The sequence below is a fragment of the Agelaius phoeniceus genome, chromosome 6, assembly GCF_051311805.1.
Source record: "Agelaius phoeniceus isolate bAgePho1 chromosome 6, bAgePho1.hap1, whole genome shotgun sequence".
In the NCBI taxonomy this organism is placed as follows: domain Eukaryota; kingdom Metazoa; phylum Chordata; class Aves; order Passeriformes; family Icteridae; genus Agelaius; species Agelaius phoeniceus.
Window position 1 is genome coordinate 1207118 of NC_135270.1, and position 16533 is coordinate 1223650.

The window sequence follows — 16533 nt, forward strand, 5'->3', positions numbered from 1 at the left end:
GCTAAAAGTGCCTCATTCCCACTTTTCACTGCTCTTGGATAGCTGACAAAACTTCCGATGAGCCTCTGTTCCAAGACATTGGAATGCAATTTCCCTGGGCATTTGGTGGCAGCTTTGGGTCCCTCTGGGGGACGGCACCCAGCGTGACCCCCCCCCTCGCCCGCCCCCCACCTGCTCCTGCACCGCAGTGGGGCTCCCTCTCCTGGGCACCTTGGGGTGACCCCAACGGCATCAGAGCCCCGAGTCTTCACCCCCCCTTTTCCTGACCCCCAAAGAAGGCTCAGAACGAGTCCGACTGCCCTGGACAGCAGCGCAGCGCTTCCCCCAAGCCCTTCCCACACGTGCATGGCCCCAGCAAGGGATTCTGCTGCAACAAGAAAGGGGGGGCAGCCCCCAGAAGGCTTGAGGTTCCTGCCCAGCCTCGCTGTCACGGGCCAGGGGCAGCGAGAGAGGGAGCGGCACAGACGGCGGGGACGGCCCGGCACGGAGCGGGGGCCGCTCTCAGCGCGATGCCGGCAAAGCCGCAGCTCCGGCGCTGTCGGCCGCGCTGCTTGAGCGGCACGGGGGGATCCGCCGAGAGCCTCCGGCCCCGCGCGGGGACTCCCGCAAGGGCCCAGGGGCGCCGGGCTCCGGCCCTCGGGGCTTTATTCTCCGGCAGCCCGAGCCCCGCGGCTGCGGGGCAAAGAAGGAAAGGGGGCACGGGAAGAGAGGAGCGAGAGCAGGGCACGAGAAAGGGCGGCGAGGGAGCTCGGGCTGTGCAGGAAAGCGGCACGGGAAGGGAAAGCCCGGGACGAGGGTACACGGAGGCTGGGCAGAGGAAGGAGAAAGGGGGAACAGAAGGGAGTAGCGGGCTAGGGACAGGACAGGAAGGAGCCGGGTTTGCGGGGGGAGAGGGAATGGGGGAAAGGGAGCGAGAGAAGGCGAATACGGGGAGAAGGAAGGAGGGCTAGAGAGAGGGACAGGCGGGGAAGCCTCCCAGAGCCCCGGGCGCACCCCGAGCCCGGCCCGGCGCCTCGCCCTGCCCGGGATGCTGCGGCGCTCGGCGGAGCTCGGCTCGCTCCGGAGACGCTCGGCTCCAGTCGGCTCTTGGCGCCTCAACTCGGCTCTTGGCGCCTGCATTCGCCTCTTCGGCCGAGCTCGCCTCGCTTCGGCCCAACTCCCAGCCGCTCTGTGCCTTCGGCGCGCCTCGGCTCCGCTCGCCTCGCCTCGGCTCCCCGACGGCGGGCGGGCAAGCGCCGCCGCCTCCCGTTCAGCTCGCCCGGCTCGGGGCTCTCCCGCTGCCGCGTCCCGCGGGCGGCCCGGCCACGGCGCGGACACGACCGGGAGCGCGGGCTCGGGCAGGAGCTCATTAGGCTGGGAGCGCACTGGCGCTAAGCAGCGCGCACGAGAGCAGCAGGCTCGCTTCGCCTGAGCTCGGCTCGCTTCGCTTCAGGCAGCCTCGGAAGCCTCGCCTCGGTTCGCTCGAGGCCGTCAGGGTCGGCCGCTCTCGCCTTGCTTCGGCCGAGCTCGTGCGATTCCCCCGAAGGCGGCGGCGTTCGGTTGTGGTTTTAGAAATATCCTCCTCTATCGATTGTATCTTTCTATAGTTAGATTTATATTTCTAGAATACTTCTATTAATCCAAAGAAAAACCCCATCTCTAACCAAATAAATACAAGAAAACACCTTCTTTTAAACGGTATCGAAATATTTTTATACTTTGTATAATTATATTCACATTTATATTTATAGTCTCTTTTGATGCAATCTATTAATAATTATCTATAATATCTATAAAATTCTAGACATGTATTTAAATTATTATTTATATTATGTATCGTATCTACTGCTGCAACTGATTTTTTCTTCTAGTGTTAAATGTTATCTGTATGTATTTATGATATCTTTCTAGACTTAGATTTCTACCTTCATATTCTTTGTATTTATAATTTTTATCATCAAAACCCTGCCTATTGACAGGTAAAAAAACCCGCTTTATTTAACGACTTAAAAAATATTTTTATATTTATAATTTTCATATTTCTATTTATAATTTGCTCTCTAGTACGTGATAACATACCTGCTCCTGCACCGCAGTGGGGCTCCCTCTCCTGGGCACCTCGGGGTGCCCCCAGTGGCATCAGAGCCCCGAGTCTTCACCCCCCCCTTTTCCTCTAGTTAGAAACTACACTGGAACTTTTTTCTGGAAACAAAGACATGACCTAAATCCTCTCCCCATGCCCCTGACAGAGAGATGTTCAGTTCTTAGTTGACTGGGCAGCAGTTTCTTCAATAGAATGATAAACAATATGGAAAGGTTTTAGCTACAAGCAAATAGGCAAATCTGAACAAGGTCCTGGTGGCCAGCCACTGCAGTTCTTTTGAAGCAATTTTTTAAACAATCAAATACTGATACCACAAAAAATAAAGCAAAAAGCTGACTACTGGCTAAGAAAGAAGGAAAAATTAACTTTTGACGACAACAACAACATTCCAAGGACACAGGCTTTTTTCCAGTCTCATACCTTATTACTACCTCTCTTGGGAATTCTCATCGTGGATCCCAAAAGGAATAAATCCCTCAGTGTGTCCTAAAGCACAAAGTAGCTGCCTACAGGTGAAGGTGGCTACTTTCAGTGCAGACACAGCTGATGACACAGCAGCAGCACAGTTCTGTGCTGCACAGGGATAGTACTGTCTCCTCTTCTCCAGCAGCTGACTCTCTCCTGCCATGGCTTCTGTAAATGCATCAGAGCACGACCTTGAACACAAACAGGCAAGAAAACACCATCAGAAGTCTTTCATTAAGCAGTACAAGAAGGGTTCCAAGCAGAGACCAACAGAATTTCAAGGAAGCAGTATGCAATTAAACACCCTCAGATTTGTTCAAGTATCCGGCAAAATGGAACCATTCAGAAATGACAAAGAAAACCCCCCCAAGTATTTATACAGGAGTCCTTAATGTCAGAAAGGGGATGACAGGTTATGTTCAGATAAGATGAATGTTTATTCGGATCTATAAATAAACTTCTCTCGTGGTCCTTTGCCAAAAAATAGAACCTACAAGTGAACACCTACACCTTCCTAAAGAGACCTAACGAGCCCCTGGCAGCCACCGGCATCAAAGCGCAGTGGATGTTTCTAATCCAGGGGAAGGAGAACAATATCACCTTTTGTTCTCTCCAGTTTGTTTCCTCTGCAGTCCTAGTTGCTCCTTATGATTTTTACAGTCTCTGTATCTTCTCGGGCAGCGCTGAGTCTGACGACCAGGATACGAGAGTCCTTCCCTGCCCTACGGAGAGAACCAGGAAAAAAAGTTAAAAAAAGAACAGGGCAGTTTGAAGTTAATACCTCCGACGAGAAGCAGCACCCGACAAGCAGAGCAACGGTGAACAAAGCGTGACACCTCCCTGGGGACAGAAGACTTACAAACTCTCCGGGATTTACAATTCCAGTAACCAAGCCCTTCAGCACAGCAGCCAAGTGTCCCATTAGGTGGTGCTGCACCAAAGCATGATCCCAGAGGTTCCAAAGAGTGAAATGCACGTTATTGTCCAAAGACGTAAAATCTTGAAAATACCAAAACTACAATAGATCTAAACTACATGGCAAGAGTACCAGTGTTAGCTTGAGGAGCTGGAACCATCCAGGTGAGCAACTGCTAACCGGATCCTCAACAGAGTTTGAGGAACCCTTCAGGATACAGAAGGGTTTTCCCCAGCAATGTCACAGGCCGAGTTTTGATAGAAGTGCACTTGCCAGATGCTCAGAAACGTCACCCATCCTCCTCCGGGTGTCCTGAGAGAGCTGCGAATGGCTCTCACGTGGTTTGAGCTGGTTCTGTAAGGGCTCAGGGTGAATTTCACCAGATGCAACAAAACTGGGCAACACCCAGTGGGACAGAAGGAACCCAAAGCTTGTTTTACCCAAAGCTTGGGTAAGCAGAGCTCCAGCAAATACTGAGGAAATGGACAGAACGGGGTAACAAATAATAAACATACCTTTTTTAACTTGCCTTTTTTTTTTTTTCAGATGAGCAAAACAATTAAGGAGAAAGTGGAAAACTCACCATGACTGAACATTTCATCACCTGTAAGCTGACCATCCTTAGCATAGAGGACTCCAAATTTAAAATTCACCGATCCCTGGAAAATAAAACCAAATATTATTTGGTAAACAGTCAAACAGAAGACATAAAAATTTGTTTCCTCTAATCTTTGCATACATCCAACACATTAGAACATACATTTTATACCATCTCCTAATACATAATAATTTACCTTTAAACTTTGATAGTATAGCATAAAATCATTAACTTATATTGGTGATCTATTATTATTTAGTTGGTGCTTCAAGTTATTTTTGCTGTCATGTTCAAAAAAACAGGACTTATTTTTACTGTAGTGAGCAATTGATTTAGAAGTCATCAAAAGCCCATCAAAATACAAAGCTGTATTCACCGGACGGGTCTGTGAGCAAGAAGTAGTCAGGCTTGTACTCACCTCTTGCCCTTCAAGAACCAATAAATCCTGTCAACAAAAACAGCATCTTTGGCCCCCTCCTATTAAAGATTCTACAAGGATGATGGTTTTATTTGTGTTTAGAAGTTTGGATTTGAAATGGCCAGTTCAATGGATAAAGAGACAGTTTAAGTAGTATTAGATTATTATTATTCTTATTATTAGCTACTGGAAGAAACAAACCAGTAGGATCTATACTTAATTACTTCTATTTCCAGGAAATCATAAAGGAAAAGAACCAAACAAAAGTCCCTTCCTACCTTTTGTATCTCAGGATGAAAAATGTCTCTTGGGCTCTTCTCCAGTTTCTCCAGACTCCTGGCACTGAAATGCAAATGAACGAGTGCTTTATAGGAGGGCAAGTGCACATTCCAACCCCGAACCCCCAACCGATGGCAGTTACAGCGCTTACAAAATGAATCCTTCCCAGAGCCTCTGGGAAATGGAACGGTTTGTGCAACTGCCATTTCTTCCCCAAAATACTAACTCCCAACACTTCCTAAACTGAGTTTGCATTTTAAAAACAGAAATTAGGGAGACTCAGGGTGGAGATCAGGTTGAAATTGATTTCCTTCTAAAGCAAAGGGCTCTGTTCCATCACCCTTCACTTTGGCTCCACACAGAATCACGGGGAGCATTTTAGGAGGGCTCAAGAACCAATTCTATTTCTCTCTTTTTTCTAGTGCTCTCTCTTCCTAAATAATTCAAGGCAAGTCAAATGAAAAATTACAAGTTCAGCATCAAATTCACACTTTTTCCCTTTGTCTGGTCAAGAACAGCCTTTAAAACCACTTCTTGCTGCCTTCAACGGTTAAGACTTGCAAAACAGTTTCGCAAGTTTGATAGGTTTATCATAAAAACCACAGAAAGCAAGCTCTGAATGACAGGAAAAGGTACACAGGCAAATATCTCAGCTGATGGTGGCTTATTTGTAAACACAGACCTTAACGGACATTGCACGGAGAATGTTTCAGTGGGACTCGAAGGGAAAAATATTTTCTGAGTACCCTGTAAACAAGAAAAGCTAGGCTATGTTACAGGACATACCCACTTGTTCTGCATATTCAAATAGGATTATCAATAAAAACAGTTAAGAAGGAAGAAAACCAAGGTAATTTTACTCAGCTATATTTACTGCCGATTTAGAGGAAAAAAAAAAGTCACGGGTGCTGCAAAGAAAAAAAAAAAGTGAACCAGAAACGCCTACAGTAGAACTTTAAACCAATTGCTTGGATAAAAGCAGCTCATGGAACATGAAGTAGAAAAAAAGCGAAACCAGTATCAGACTTGCCTATTTTCTTACCATTGCACAAGAAAATCCGACAAGCGGTAGAAAGTCACTGCCTAAAACCGATCCTAGGATGCAACCAAGAACAATGGAGGCATTTGCTAATCTAAACGGAAACCTTTTCCGGACCCTAGTGTCAAATCACACGTTTTGTCTCTCAGCAGCTCGAGGCTGGAGAGCATTTCCCCTGGGGGTCGGGAGGGCAGGGGCACAAGGGGCTGAGTTTGCCGATCGCACCTGTGCCATCAGAAGGATCCTGCCCGGCGCTCCTTGCGCTCGCCATTCTCCGGGCCATCGCTGTGTTTTACTGCTCAGCGATGCCGCTCCATCCGTTTGCGTGGAAGGAAGAGCCACGAGCACTGAGGCACTCAGCAGCCGTGTCATGCCAGCGATGTCGAGCGCTCTCTGCTCGCAAGGCTGAGCACGCCGCGGAGCCGCCTCCGCAGCCGCTCGTCCGCCCCCGCCCGCAGCAGCGGCAGCGGCCCGAGGGAGACGGCTGCAGCTCGGCGGCTCCCGCGCCTCCGCCAGCCCGAGGGCAGCCGCCGCACAGTGACCGCGGCAGCGCCCGGCGCCGCTCGCCCGGGGCGGCTCCTGCAGCTCCCGGCCCGCGGCAGCAAAGCACCGCCTGGCGCTCCGCCATCGGCGGGCGGCAGCGCGCCCCGCCCGAGCCGAGCCCCCGCCACCGGGACCTCTGAGCGAGGCCGAGGCACCGGGCGGACGCCCCTTCCGCGCCGCTCGGCTCCGTGCGGGCGGCCGGACGGAGGCTTCGCCCCTCCAGCGTCGCTGCCGCGGCTCCGTCCCGCGCGGGACAGGCGCCGGGAGCTCCCCGCGCCCAGCCCGCTCCCCCGGCGCGCGGCCGCCTCGGGCCGCCAGCCACTCCTACGGCGCGTCGGCCGTTGCGTCAGACGCCGCGCTTTACGGCCGCAGGGCCTGCCGGGAGTTGGAGTCTCGGACTGACAGCCACCGCTCCGTTTGCCGCCACCGGGAGCTGCGCTCCTGCCAGGGGATCAAACGGCTCCTTCGCTCCTGGGCGCGGAAGCACCTTAGGCAGCACCGCCCCTCCCGAATGTCCTTTCTTTTCCACTCCAACTCTTTTTTCTTTTTTTCATTCTGTTTTTCACCTCCTTTTCCACTTTCCCTCTTTCTTTTTCACTCTCACCCTTTTCCTTTTTCATTTTTTTTCTTCCTTTCCTTTTTCCTTTTCTTTCTTTCTTTCTTTCTTTCTTTCTTTCTTTCTTTCTTTCTTTCTTTCTTTCTTTCTTTCTTTCTTTCTTTCTTTCTTTCTTTCTCTCTTTCTCTCTTTCTCTCTTTCTTTCTCTCTTTCTCTCTTTCTCTCTTTCCCTGTATTTCTAATCTTGGCTTTCCATTCTAGCTTTAGGATAAAAAAAAGGAGCAGTAGAAACGTTCAGGCTACCGGGGAGTGCAAAAAACCCCCAAACGGTAATGATTTTAGGAAAACTATTTCCTCCATGGGAGCCTGAAATTTTCTACAGCTGCAGATGACATAGAGCTTTTATTTCTTCTTCTATATCGATTATACTTTATACTCTATTTATACAGCGCCCCCTGCCGTCTGCATGGGCGCACTGCAGGCACAGCGCCCCCTGCCGTCTGCTTTGGCGCACTGCAGGCAGAGCGCCCCCTGCCGTCTGCACCGGCGAACTGCAGGCACAGCGCCCCCTGCCGTCTGCTTTGGCGCACTGCAGACACAGCGCCCCCTGCCGTCTGCTTTGGCGCACTGCAGGCACAGCGCCCCCTGCCGGCTGCACCGGCGAACTGCAGGCACAGCGCCCCCTGCCGTCTGCATGGGCGCACTGCAGGCACAGCGCCCCCTGCCGTCTTCATCGGCGAACTGCAGGCACAGCGCCGCCTGCCGTCTTCATCGGCGAACTGCAGGCAGAGTGCCGCGTAATGACGTCAGCCCGTAGAGACGGCGCCCCGCCCCGGACACGCCCACTCGGGCGGCCGTCGCCATCTTGTACGGCATTCCGCGACGGCCACGGCGCTGCCATCTTGTACGACACCCCATGTCGGCCAGGGCGCCGCCAGCCTGTACGGCACAATTTTATGGCAGTCGCGCCTTACGGCAGTTTTACGACATTTGCGCTTTACGGCACCTTTTACGACAGTCGCGCTTTACGGCATTACCCTTTTATGGAACTTTTATGGTACTTTACAGCACTTTACGGTTTTTATTTTGTTTTTCATTTATTTTTATTTTATTTTTTAAATTTTTTTTAACTTAATGTTTATTTTTAATTTTTCTATTTTAAAGCTTTTTATTTTTTAAATTTACTTATTTTTAATTTTTCTATTTTTAAAGATTTTATTTTTCTAATTCTAGTTATTTACTTATTATTTTTAATTTTTCTATTTCTAAAGCTTTTTATTTTATTTTATTTTTTAAATTTTATTTTTTATTTATTTTTAATTTTTCTATTTTTAAAGCATTGTATTTTTAATTTTTATTTTTAATTTTTCTATTTTTAAAGCATTTTATTTTTAATTTTTATTTTTAATTTTTCTATTTTTAGAGCTTTAATTTTATTTTTTTATTTTATTTTTTATTAAATTTTTATTTTTAATTTTTCTGTTTTTATAGTTTTTTTTTTTATTTAGTGCTGCCCAGACCAACTCAAGCTGGTGAGTGTGGTGGTGTTTGAGGTCTTGCATTACGGCACTACCTTTTATGGAACTCTTACAGCACTTTACAGGTTTTACTTTGATTTTCATTTATTTTAAATAAATTTTGTTTTTAGAATTTTATGTAATTTTTTTTTTATTTTTAAAGCATTTTTATTTTTTTTAATTTTATTTTTTATTTACTTATTATTCTTAATTTTTCTATTTTTTCAAGCTTTTATTTTTTTCCTATTTTTTATTTACTTATTAGTTTTAATTTTTCTATATTTAAAGCTTTTTATTTTATTTTTTAAATTTTATTTTTTATTTACTATTTTTAATTTTTCTATTTCTAAAGCTTGTTATTTAAATAAAAAATAAAATTAAAGTTTTTTCTATTTATAAAGCATTTATTTTTTTATTTTTATTTTTCATTTAATTTTTATTTTTAATTTTTCTATTTTGGGTGCTTTAACTTTATTTTTTAATTTTATTTTTTATTGTTAATTTTTTAAAGCTTTTATTTTTTAATTTTATTTTTAATTTAATTTTTATTTTTAATTTTTCTATTTTTAAAGGTTTTTATTTTTTTTTATTTAGTGCTGCCCAGACCCACTCAAGCTGGTGATTGTGGTGGTGTTTGCGGGTCTTGCATTACGGCACTACCTTTTATGGAACTCTTACAGAACTTTACAGCACTTGACAGTTTTTATTTTGTTTTTCATTTATTTTAAATTAACTTTGTTTTTTTTTAATTTTATTTAATTTTTATTTCTAATTTTTTTATTTTTAAAGCATTTTATTACATTTTATTTGGTGCTGCCCAAACCTGCTGTAGTGCATTTTTATACTTTGTAATACTTTGAAGTCATTTTGTTTTGTATCCCCATATTTTTCCCAAATGGTTTATCCCAAACTGTACCCCCCTCCTTCTCCCTGTGTTATCCCTCTCCCAGGATGAGATCATCCCCAAACCCCGACCCTGGCTCTCTGTCAATCACTCAGCCTCCCATCCCCTCCATGCAGAAGTTTCGGTCCAAGTCGTCCAGTGATCAGCCAGAGGCCAGGGGTCAGCCCCCCGAGCCTTGCCCCATACGCTGTCCTGTATGTCTATGGCCCAGCATCCATCCCTTAGGGTCACTTAATGGTTGGTAAGATGTTATCTACTTTGGGTTTCCACCTCCCTTTAAATGTGACCTTGGCACATCTCCCTGGGGCGTGGCAGGAGGCCCCTGAGGTGCACGAGCTCCTTTGGGACTACTAATAAAGCCTTGGATTAACCCCTGCTAAGAGTCGGCCCTTTATCATCTACCGATGTCTCTGGTGTCTCTTGTGCTGCACAGGGGCCCAGCCCAGGTGCCCTCAGCACCCTCGGGGCACAGAGAGTGTCTCCCTGCCAGCCCAGGTGCCCTCAGTTCCCTCGGGGCACACACAGTGTCTCCCCCCAGCCCAGGTGCCCTCAGCACCCTCGGGGCACAGACAGTGTCTCCCCCCAGCCCAGGTACCCTCAGCACCCTCGGGGCACAGACAGTGTCTCCCCCCAGCCCAGGTGCCCTCAGCACCCTCGGGGCACAGAGAGTGTCTCCCCCCAGCCCAGGTGCCCTTAGCACCCTCGGGGCACAGACAGTGTCTCCCCGCTCTCGGCCGTGTCAGGGCTGCCCCCCGGTGTCTGCCGACTCGGGACCGGCCGAGGGTTACTGGGAGGCTCGCACAAACCCGCTCGGCCGCTGATTGTGGCGGTGTTTGAGGGTCCCCAGGACGAGGGAAGAGACGAGAATCTTGACTCCACCTTTCAGAAGGCTGAAATATTATTTTATCATCTCTATTACATTAAAAGAAAATGAGATAGTAGAACTATACTAAAAGAGCAAGGAGACATCAGAAAGCTGGAAAGGAATGAATAATAAAAACCTGGGACTGCTCACAGCCCCGACACAGCTGGACCATGATTGGTCATCAAGTAGAAACTACACAAGAGACCAATCCAAGATGCCCCTGTTGCTAAACCATCTCCAGCCCACACTCCACAGCCAGCAGATCGTTACTGGTTCCATTTCTGTTCTGAGGCTTCTCAGGAGAAAAATCCCAGCAAAAGGATTTTCATCAAACACGTCAGTGCCAGGTGAAGGCACAGGCAGCATGGGCCGGCCGAGGTCACTGTGTCATCCCTGCCAGCCCAGGTGTCACAGCAAGGAGGAGAGAGTTCACCCTGTGCTCACCCTGCAATACAGAGCAATACAACACAACACACATATTAACACAAGATGACAACCTTTTTCTATTTTCATTACATGTGGATTTATTGTTATAGGAAACCCAAAACAACAAAAGCACACAAAAAACAACACTCATCTACCATTAACACCCCCTTCAGATGACACACAAACTCACCATCCATCTCATCACAACTGCTAAATTACACCCCAGCAATCACTGGTCCTCGGGAACGTGGTTTCCGGGAGCCTCAAAAAAATCCTCCTGCCTGACGAAAACACCGGTCCCTGGACAGTCCGTGCCCAAACTTGGGTGATGAACGTCGCCTCACAGACTGACCGGGACTGAGGAAAAAAAAAAAAAAACAGCTGGGGGGGGGCGGGGGGGGGGAATACCCAGCTGGGGATTCTTTATTCTAAATTTGAAAATGAGTTGAAAAACTTGAAAAGCAAAAGTCACACACACAAGGTTAAATCCAGTAATCCAGTCGGCATGCGCTGACACACGCAGAGACGAGCAGACGCAGACAGACACATGCTCTCACACACGCTCACACGCTCTTCCCACTTACACACTCGCTGCGGCCCTTACTCGAGACGCTGAAGAACGTGCTGCCACACATCTTCTGGCTGCGCTCCTTGACGTCAGTTGGTAGGTTCTGGGGAAATCGGTAGCCTTGGGGACCTGTGAGACGACAGGAAGAGGTCAACGAGTGGCTATCTGACAGCTAGGACTTGTCTCCACTCTGGACCAATAAGTTTTCTACCCAAAATCCCATAAAAGACAGATGAACAGTAAAGTTTTTATAACTCTTCTACCTAACTGTGACTACGTGCCCCGGCAGGGCAGCTCCAACCTTAAGTGGTACAATATAAGTACACACAACAATGTAAGTCGATGGATAGAGTGCAAGTGTACATAGAGGGTAGGTACATACAGTATAAGCCAGCACAGGTACACACAATATAAGCCAGGACTTGAGATAACTCGCTGGAAGATGAATTCTTGAGTCCTATACTCTTGAGAAGATGGAACCTATAGAAGTACTGCAGTCACATGAGGAGGGTGCAAGACACTCCCTCTAGCAGTCCAAGAGAATGGCATGGAAAAAAAGGCACCACCAAAGCTGGTAGTGAGAAGGAAGACGGATGAGAACATCTTCTCCCTTTGAGACAGGAATGTCTCAAAGAGTAAAAATGTAAAGATGCCAGAATAAGGGATATCCAGAAAGGAATGTGAGTAGAATACGGCCTATATGGCACAGAATAGTGCCGATAAAGCATTGAGACGTAACAAAGGCCTATGACGTGGAAGACAACGGACACAGACACGGACAACATAACATAGACACAGGTGACATAACACAGAGACAAGTGGCAACTGCCTGGCACTGTCCCCTTAGGCACCCGAGATGCCTAGCGCAAGATGAGCCAGAGGCTGATGATGCCAAAGGAGAGGAAGCCCTATGACGATAGCATGTGATGATGAAATGTAACTCGTTAAAAGAAGTTAGTGCCACAGCAGTTAAGAGGATGCTCGAGAGGCTCGGTGAGCCTAGAGAAGGAAGCCGACGGCCAGGTGACCGTGGCTGTAGCTCCGGACGTGAAGGCGAGCTCCTCGGGGGAAACATCCGTGACAATGTTGAGTCGAGGAAGGCGGACGATGCAAAGCACACAAAAATGTGGAGATGGGTCAGAACTGCCCTGCCCAGCAAAGGCCCTGGCGAGGCTGAGGGGAAACCCTCTCCCTTTACTTCCAGAGAGCCCACCCCACTACAGACCTCTCCACTAAGCTGACATCAAATTGCCCTCTGTGAGAGTAAAGGTTTTTCCCCTTCTCCTAACCACTGGCCCCGACACTCCGCTTTTGGAAGATGAGAGGACAAAATCCATCCTCGGTCGGACATGGATGTTGAAACGTGCTCCGTGTGTGCCTCGGTGCTGTCCTTTCCAACCTTTGGCTACGAGGCTCCTCAGTAACCCCCAGGGCTCCTCCGCACCCCTGCCCTGGCCCACCTCAAATCTTGATTTGACTCCAGAGGGTGCCCAGAAGATACCTGCAAAAAGAATAGGTACACGCTTAGCATGCTGCTGTGTAACACTCACCTATGAGTCAGCCTGCCTAAACCCCAACTCACCTGCCCTCCTCTGTTCCTGGACACGCCTAGGGCAGTGACAGCACCTGCAAAGAAACAAAGCAGAAAAGCATGCTGAGATACTGTGAAAACACAACCTCCCTAACCTGACAAGGATGCCACACTGATACCTTAAGCTGCACACACCTGGAATGGGCATGCTCGGCCAGGATAGATGGCAAGCAGACCACCTAAAATAAAAAAAAAAAAAAGTGCAGATGCTTAGAGCTGCACCAGAAACTGAGACATCAGCAAAAACAACTGCTTCTGTACACTACTCAATGCTCACCTCGCCCACTCGGCCTTGACTGCTGCTCTCAGCCTTGACTTCCTAAAAAGCGAGACAAACAAGACTGCTGTAACAGCCATCATTTATGCTTCTTCTGCAGAGACAAGCAGTGACTGACCTGCTCAGAGGAATCCCCTCACCTGGGATGGGGTGCTCTGCCCTGGATTTTATCCTTCTGCACCTGAAAGTTAGGACAAAAGTCAAAGAGCTGCAGGATAACTTAAGAGCTCCAGATATCTTGTGTCCATCTACACATCCCACCTAGAGTCCAACGACACCCCACATTACCAACATCAAGTCCCCGGGACTTCTCCTATTGCACCAGACTATGTGGCAGGGCAGAGCAGCTCCGGCACAAATGTGTGCAGACACCCATGACACAGGACAGGACAAACAACGGGGACACAACAGGAACAGAAATCTCTGGGTAAGGAAAATGACAGCGAGGACCGAGAGGATGCAAAATTAGAGGACCGAGGTGAAACTGATGAAGTTCAGAGAACCCTGGAGGAACAAGATGCTAACTGAATGATTTATTCCAAGAACTGCAAAGATGGATGCCCGAGAATCAGACCGGTCAGAAGCCTCTACCTGTCCCCACATTCTTACAAGTCCTAATCCATCATAACAGAACCTTGCAGGGTGCAGCTGTCCGTACAGCTCAGAACAAGACCTGAAAAGACATCTGACCGGATGCTTCGAAAAAGAGTTGCCATTCTGATACCTGTCTGAGCTGCCGAGTTAAAAGTTCCATGGCATCGGTGCCAGGACAAGGAACGCTGAGAGTACAGATGCTAAGACTGGTGCCAAGGTTTCTGACAGGCCCCTCAAAGGGCTATGATAAAAGACATGAGATATCCAACAACACATAATACACAAAGGACAAGGGACACAATACACACCAGGACTGCTCTGCCCTGCTCACCTCAGCACTGGGATCAAAAGTTAGATTTTGCTTTTATGGGGCCTAAGGGGCCGCTTCATGGACACCCCCCACCTCCAAAGTGGACTCAAACCACCCCCCCTCCCAGTAATTCCCAAACCAGCACCCTGCTTTCATCCCCCCTGGGGGTCGTGGCCCTCTACTTCTCTCTCAGACATCTGGGGATGCCGGTCTCAGGTGCAAACAAAGGCCACCTCATCAGCTGGGAATCTCCTGCTGGCACCAGGCTGTTGTCTCTTAGACAGCTGTACTAAAGAGAACCAAACATCAGTACCTGGTCTTGGCAGCCCCTCGGCCAAAACCCCACAAGTCTGCTACTCACCGTGCTCCTAAGAACGCTCAGCTGCTCGGGCCGCACGCTTCGGGCACACTCAGAGACCGAGGCTGTTGCCACAGGGGGTGCCTGGGTTCAGAGGAGATGAGGTGATTTGGCACGGCTGAAACCTGAGTGGACCCTCGCTCCTCCCCCCTACTTCCCCGACTCACCGCAACTCCTCAGCACTTGCTGGAGGCCACCTGGATGGCACCTTTAAATAGAAAAGTTCAGGGCTTCATCACCAGGTCCTGTAATGCATCCACAGGGCTCACATTTGCAGGAAACCCGGAGCATCGGCCGGTTGGTGACGGGGGCTTGGCATACCCTGAGTGGCTTGCCTAAAGCGCACAAACGAGAATGGAAGCTTAGAGCTGCACCAGAAATTGACACCTCAGCAATAACAACTGCTTCTCTCCACTGCTCACCTTGACTGCTGGTACCCAGACTTCCTTCCTAAAAAGAAAGACAAAGAACAGTGCTGTAACAGAGTCACCCTATACACTTCTGCTGCAGAGACAAATGGTGCCTCACCTGCACGGGGGAAACCCCTCACCCGGGATGGGGCCCTCTGGCACACATTTAATCCATCTGAATCTGAAAAAAAAGTTAGGACAAGAGTCAAACTGTTGCAGGATAACTTAAGAGCTCCAGATATCTTGTGTCCATCTACAAATCCCATCTAGAGTCCCACTACACCCCACATTACAAACGCCACGTCCCCGGGACCTCTCCTACTGCACCAGGCTATGCGGCAGGGCAGAGCAGCTCCGGCACAAATGTGTGTGCTGACACCCGTGACACAGGACAGACAGGACGTGACAGACAGGGGGGACACAACAGGAACAGAAATCTCCTGGCAAGCAAAGTGGCTGCATGGACTGAGAGAATGCAAAAGGAGATGACCGAGGTGAGACAGATGGCAAACTGATGAAGCTCAGAGAACCCTGGAGGAAGATGCTGGCTGAAGGATTTATTCCATGAACTGCAAAGATGGATACCCAGGAATCCTGCGGTCAGAATCCTCTCCCTAACCTCGCATTCTTACAAAGCCTAATCCGTCATGACGGAGCACTGAGGAGCACGGCTGTCCGTGCAGCTCAGAACAAGGCCTGAAAAGCCACCTGACTGGATGCTTCCAAAGAGAGATGCAATTCTGATGCCTGTCGGAGCTCCCGAGTCAAAAGGTCAATGGCCTGGGTACCAGGCCAAGGAATGCAGAGATTACAGATGCTAACAATGATGCCAGGGTTTCTGCTAGGCTCCTCAAAGGCCTAAGGTAAAGGACATGACACATCCAACCACACAGAACACACAATAGACAAATGACACAGTACACACCGGCACTGCTCTGTCCTGCGCACCTCAGCACTGTGATCAAAAGTGAGACTTTGCTTTTATTTCCCCCCCAGGCCTAAGGGGCCGCTTCGTGCACACCCCCGTCTCCAAAGCGGACTCAAAAACCCCTCCCGGTGGGTCCCTGCCCTGCGCCCTGGTTTCATCCCCTCTGTGGGTCGTAGCCCTCTACTTATCTCTCAGACATCTGGGGATGCCAGTCTGTGTCAGGTGCAAGGGAAGGCTGCCTCAACAGCTGGGAAGGTCCTGCTGGCACTCTTGTTAAACAACTTCCTGTTGTTTCTTCGTCTGCTCCAATAAAGAAAACAAAATATCAATGCATAACCTCAGCAGCACATTGGCCAAAACCCAACAATTCCGCCACTCACTCTTTTCCCAAGAATGCCCGGCTCCTGGGGCCGCACGCTTCAGCCGCACTCGGAGGCCCTCAGAGCAGCTGCAGCTGTTTGGCTCCTCTGACTCAAATTCAAAGGGAGTAAAGGCCTTGTTATAGAAGAAAGCTCTTCAGAAAAATAACAGCGCTTTCTTTTTTGACGCAACTGCTTGGAGCAGAAGAACAGAAAAATGGTAAGACATAAAGCATTGTGTTTAGGTAGCATACCTAGATAAATTGGGTAATTTGCTGTTAACTTACATAACTATTCTGTGTTTAACAAAAGCCATGTAATAAATTAACACCCAAAACTTCAGCAGCCCAGCTGGCCCTACCAAATCTCTCTGTTGATACATGCAGTAAACAAAACCAAAATCCCAGGAATACCTATCAGAAGTCTAGGAAAGAAACCTCTTGAAATTAATCCTACCTCAAATACAAACCAACCCGTCCAGAAAGTTAGCTTCACTCAAAAAACTATTTACACAGAGTTAATAAGACCA

The 16533-nt window shown here is 48.4% G+C and overlaps 2 protein-coding genes across 8 annotated transcripts; both read right to left on the bottom strand.

Moving 5' to 3' along the window:
- Positions 1–1675: 1675 nt before the first annotated feature.
- Positions 1676–7815, bottom strand: LOC129122245 (uncharacterized). The gene is made up of 6 exons (XM_077179422.1): positions 7678–7815; positions 6024–6665; positions 5442–5506; positions 4759–4822; positions 3149–3270; positions 1676–2739 (listed from the first exon to the last, which is right to left on the bottom strand). The coding sequence occupies exons 1-6, from the start codon at positions 7813–7815 to the stop codon at positions 2511–2513; spliced, it is 1260 nt and encodes a 419-aa protein (XP_077035537.1). The 3' UTR covers positions 1676–2510.
- Positions 7816–10198: 2383 nt separating this feature from the next.
- LOC129121906 (uncharacterized) lies at positions 10199–16082 on the bottom strand. 7 transcript variants are annotated; one of them, XR_013182633.1, is made up of 12 exons: positions 16026–16082; positions 14836–15945; positions 14730–14757; positions 14311–14642; positions 14095–14233; positions 13186–13226; positions 13046–13087; positions 12904–12947; positions 12760–12803; positions 11194–11306; positions 10800–10966; positions 10199–10628 (listed from the first exon to the last, which is right to left on the bottom strand). XR_013182633.1 is itself a non-coding variant. In XM_077179467.1 (12 exons), the coding sequence occupies exons 8-11, from the start codon at positions 12914–12916 to the stop codon at positions 10820–10822; spliced, it is 297 nt and encodes a 98-aa protein (XP_077035582.1). In that variant the 5' UTR covers positions 12917–12947; positions 13046–13087; positions 13186–13226; positions 14095–14233; positions 14311–14642; positions 14730–14757; positions 14836–15945; positions 16026–16082; the 3' UTR covers positions 10199–10628; positions 10800–10819. The 7 variants fall into 7 exon arrangements, 3 of the variants coding, with proteins under 3 accessions (XP_077035582.1, XP_077035581.1, XP_077035584.1); XM_077179467.1 differs by having other exon boundaries at positions 11214–11306; XM_077179466.1 differs by having other exon boundaries at positions 12888–12947.
- Positions 16083–16533: the final 451 nt, after the last annotated feature.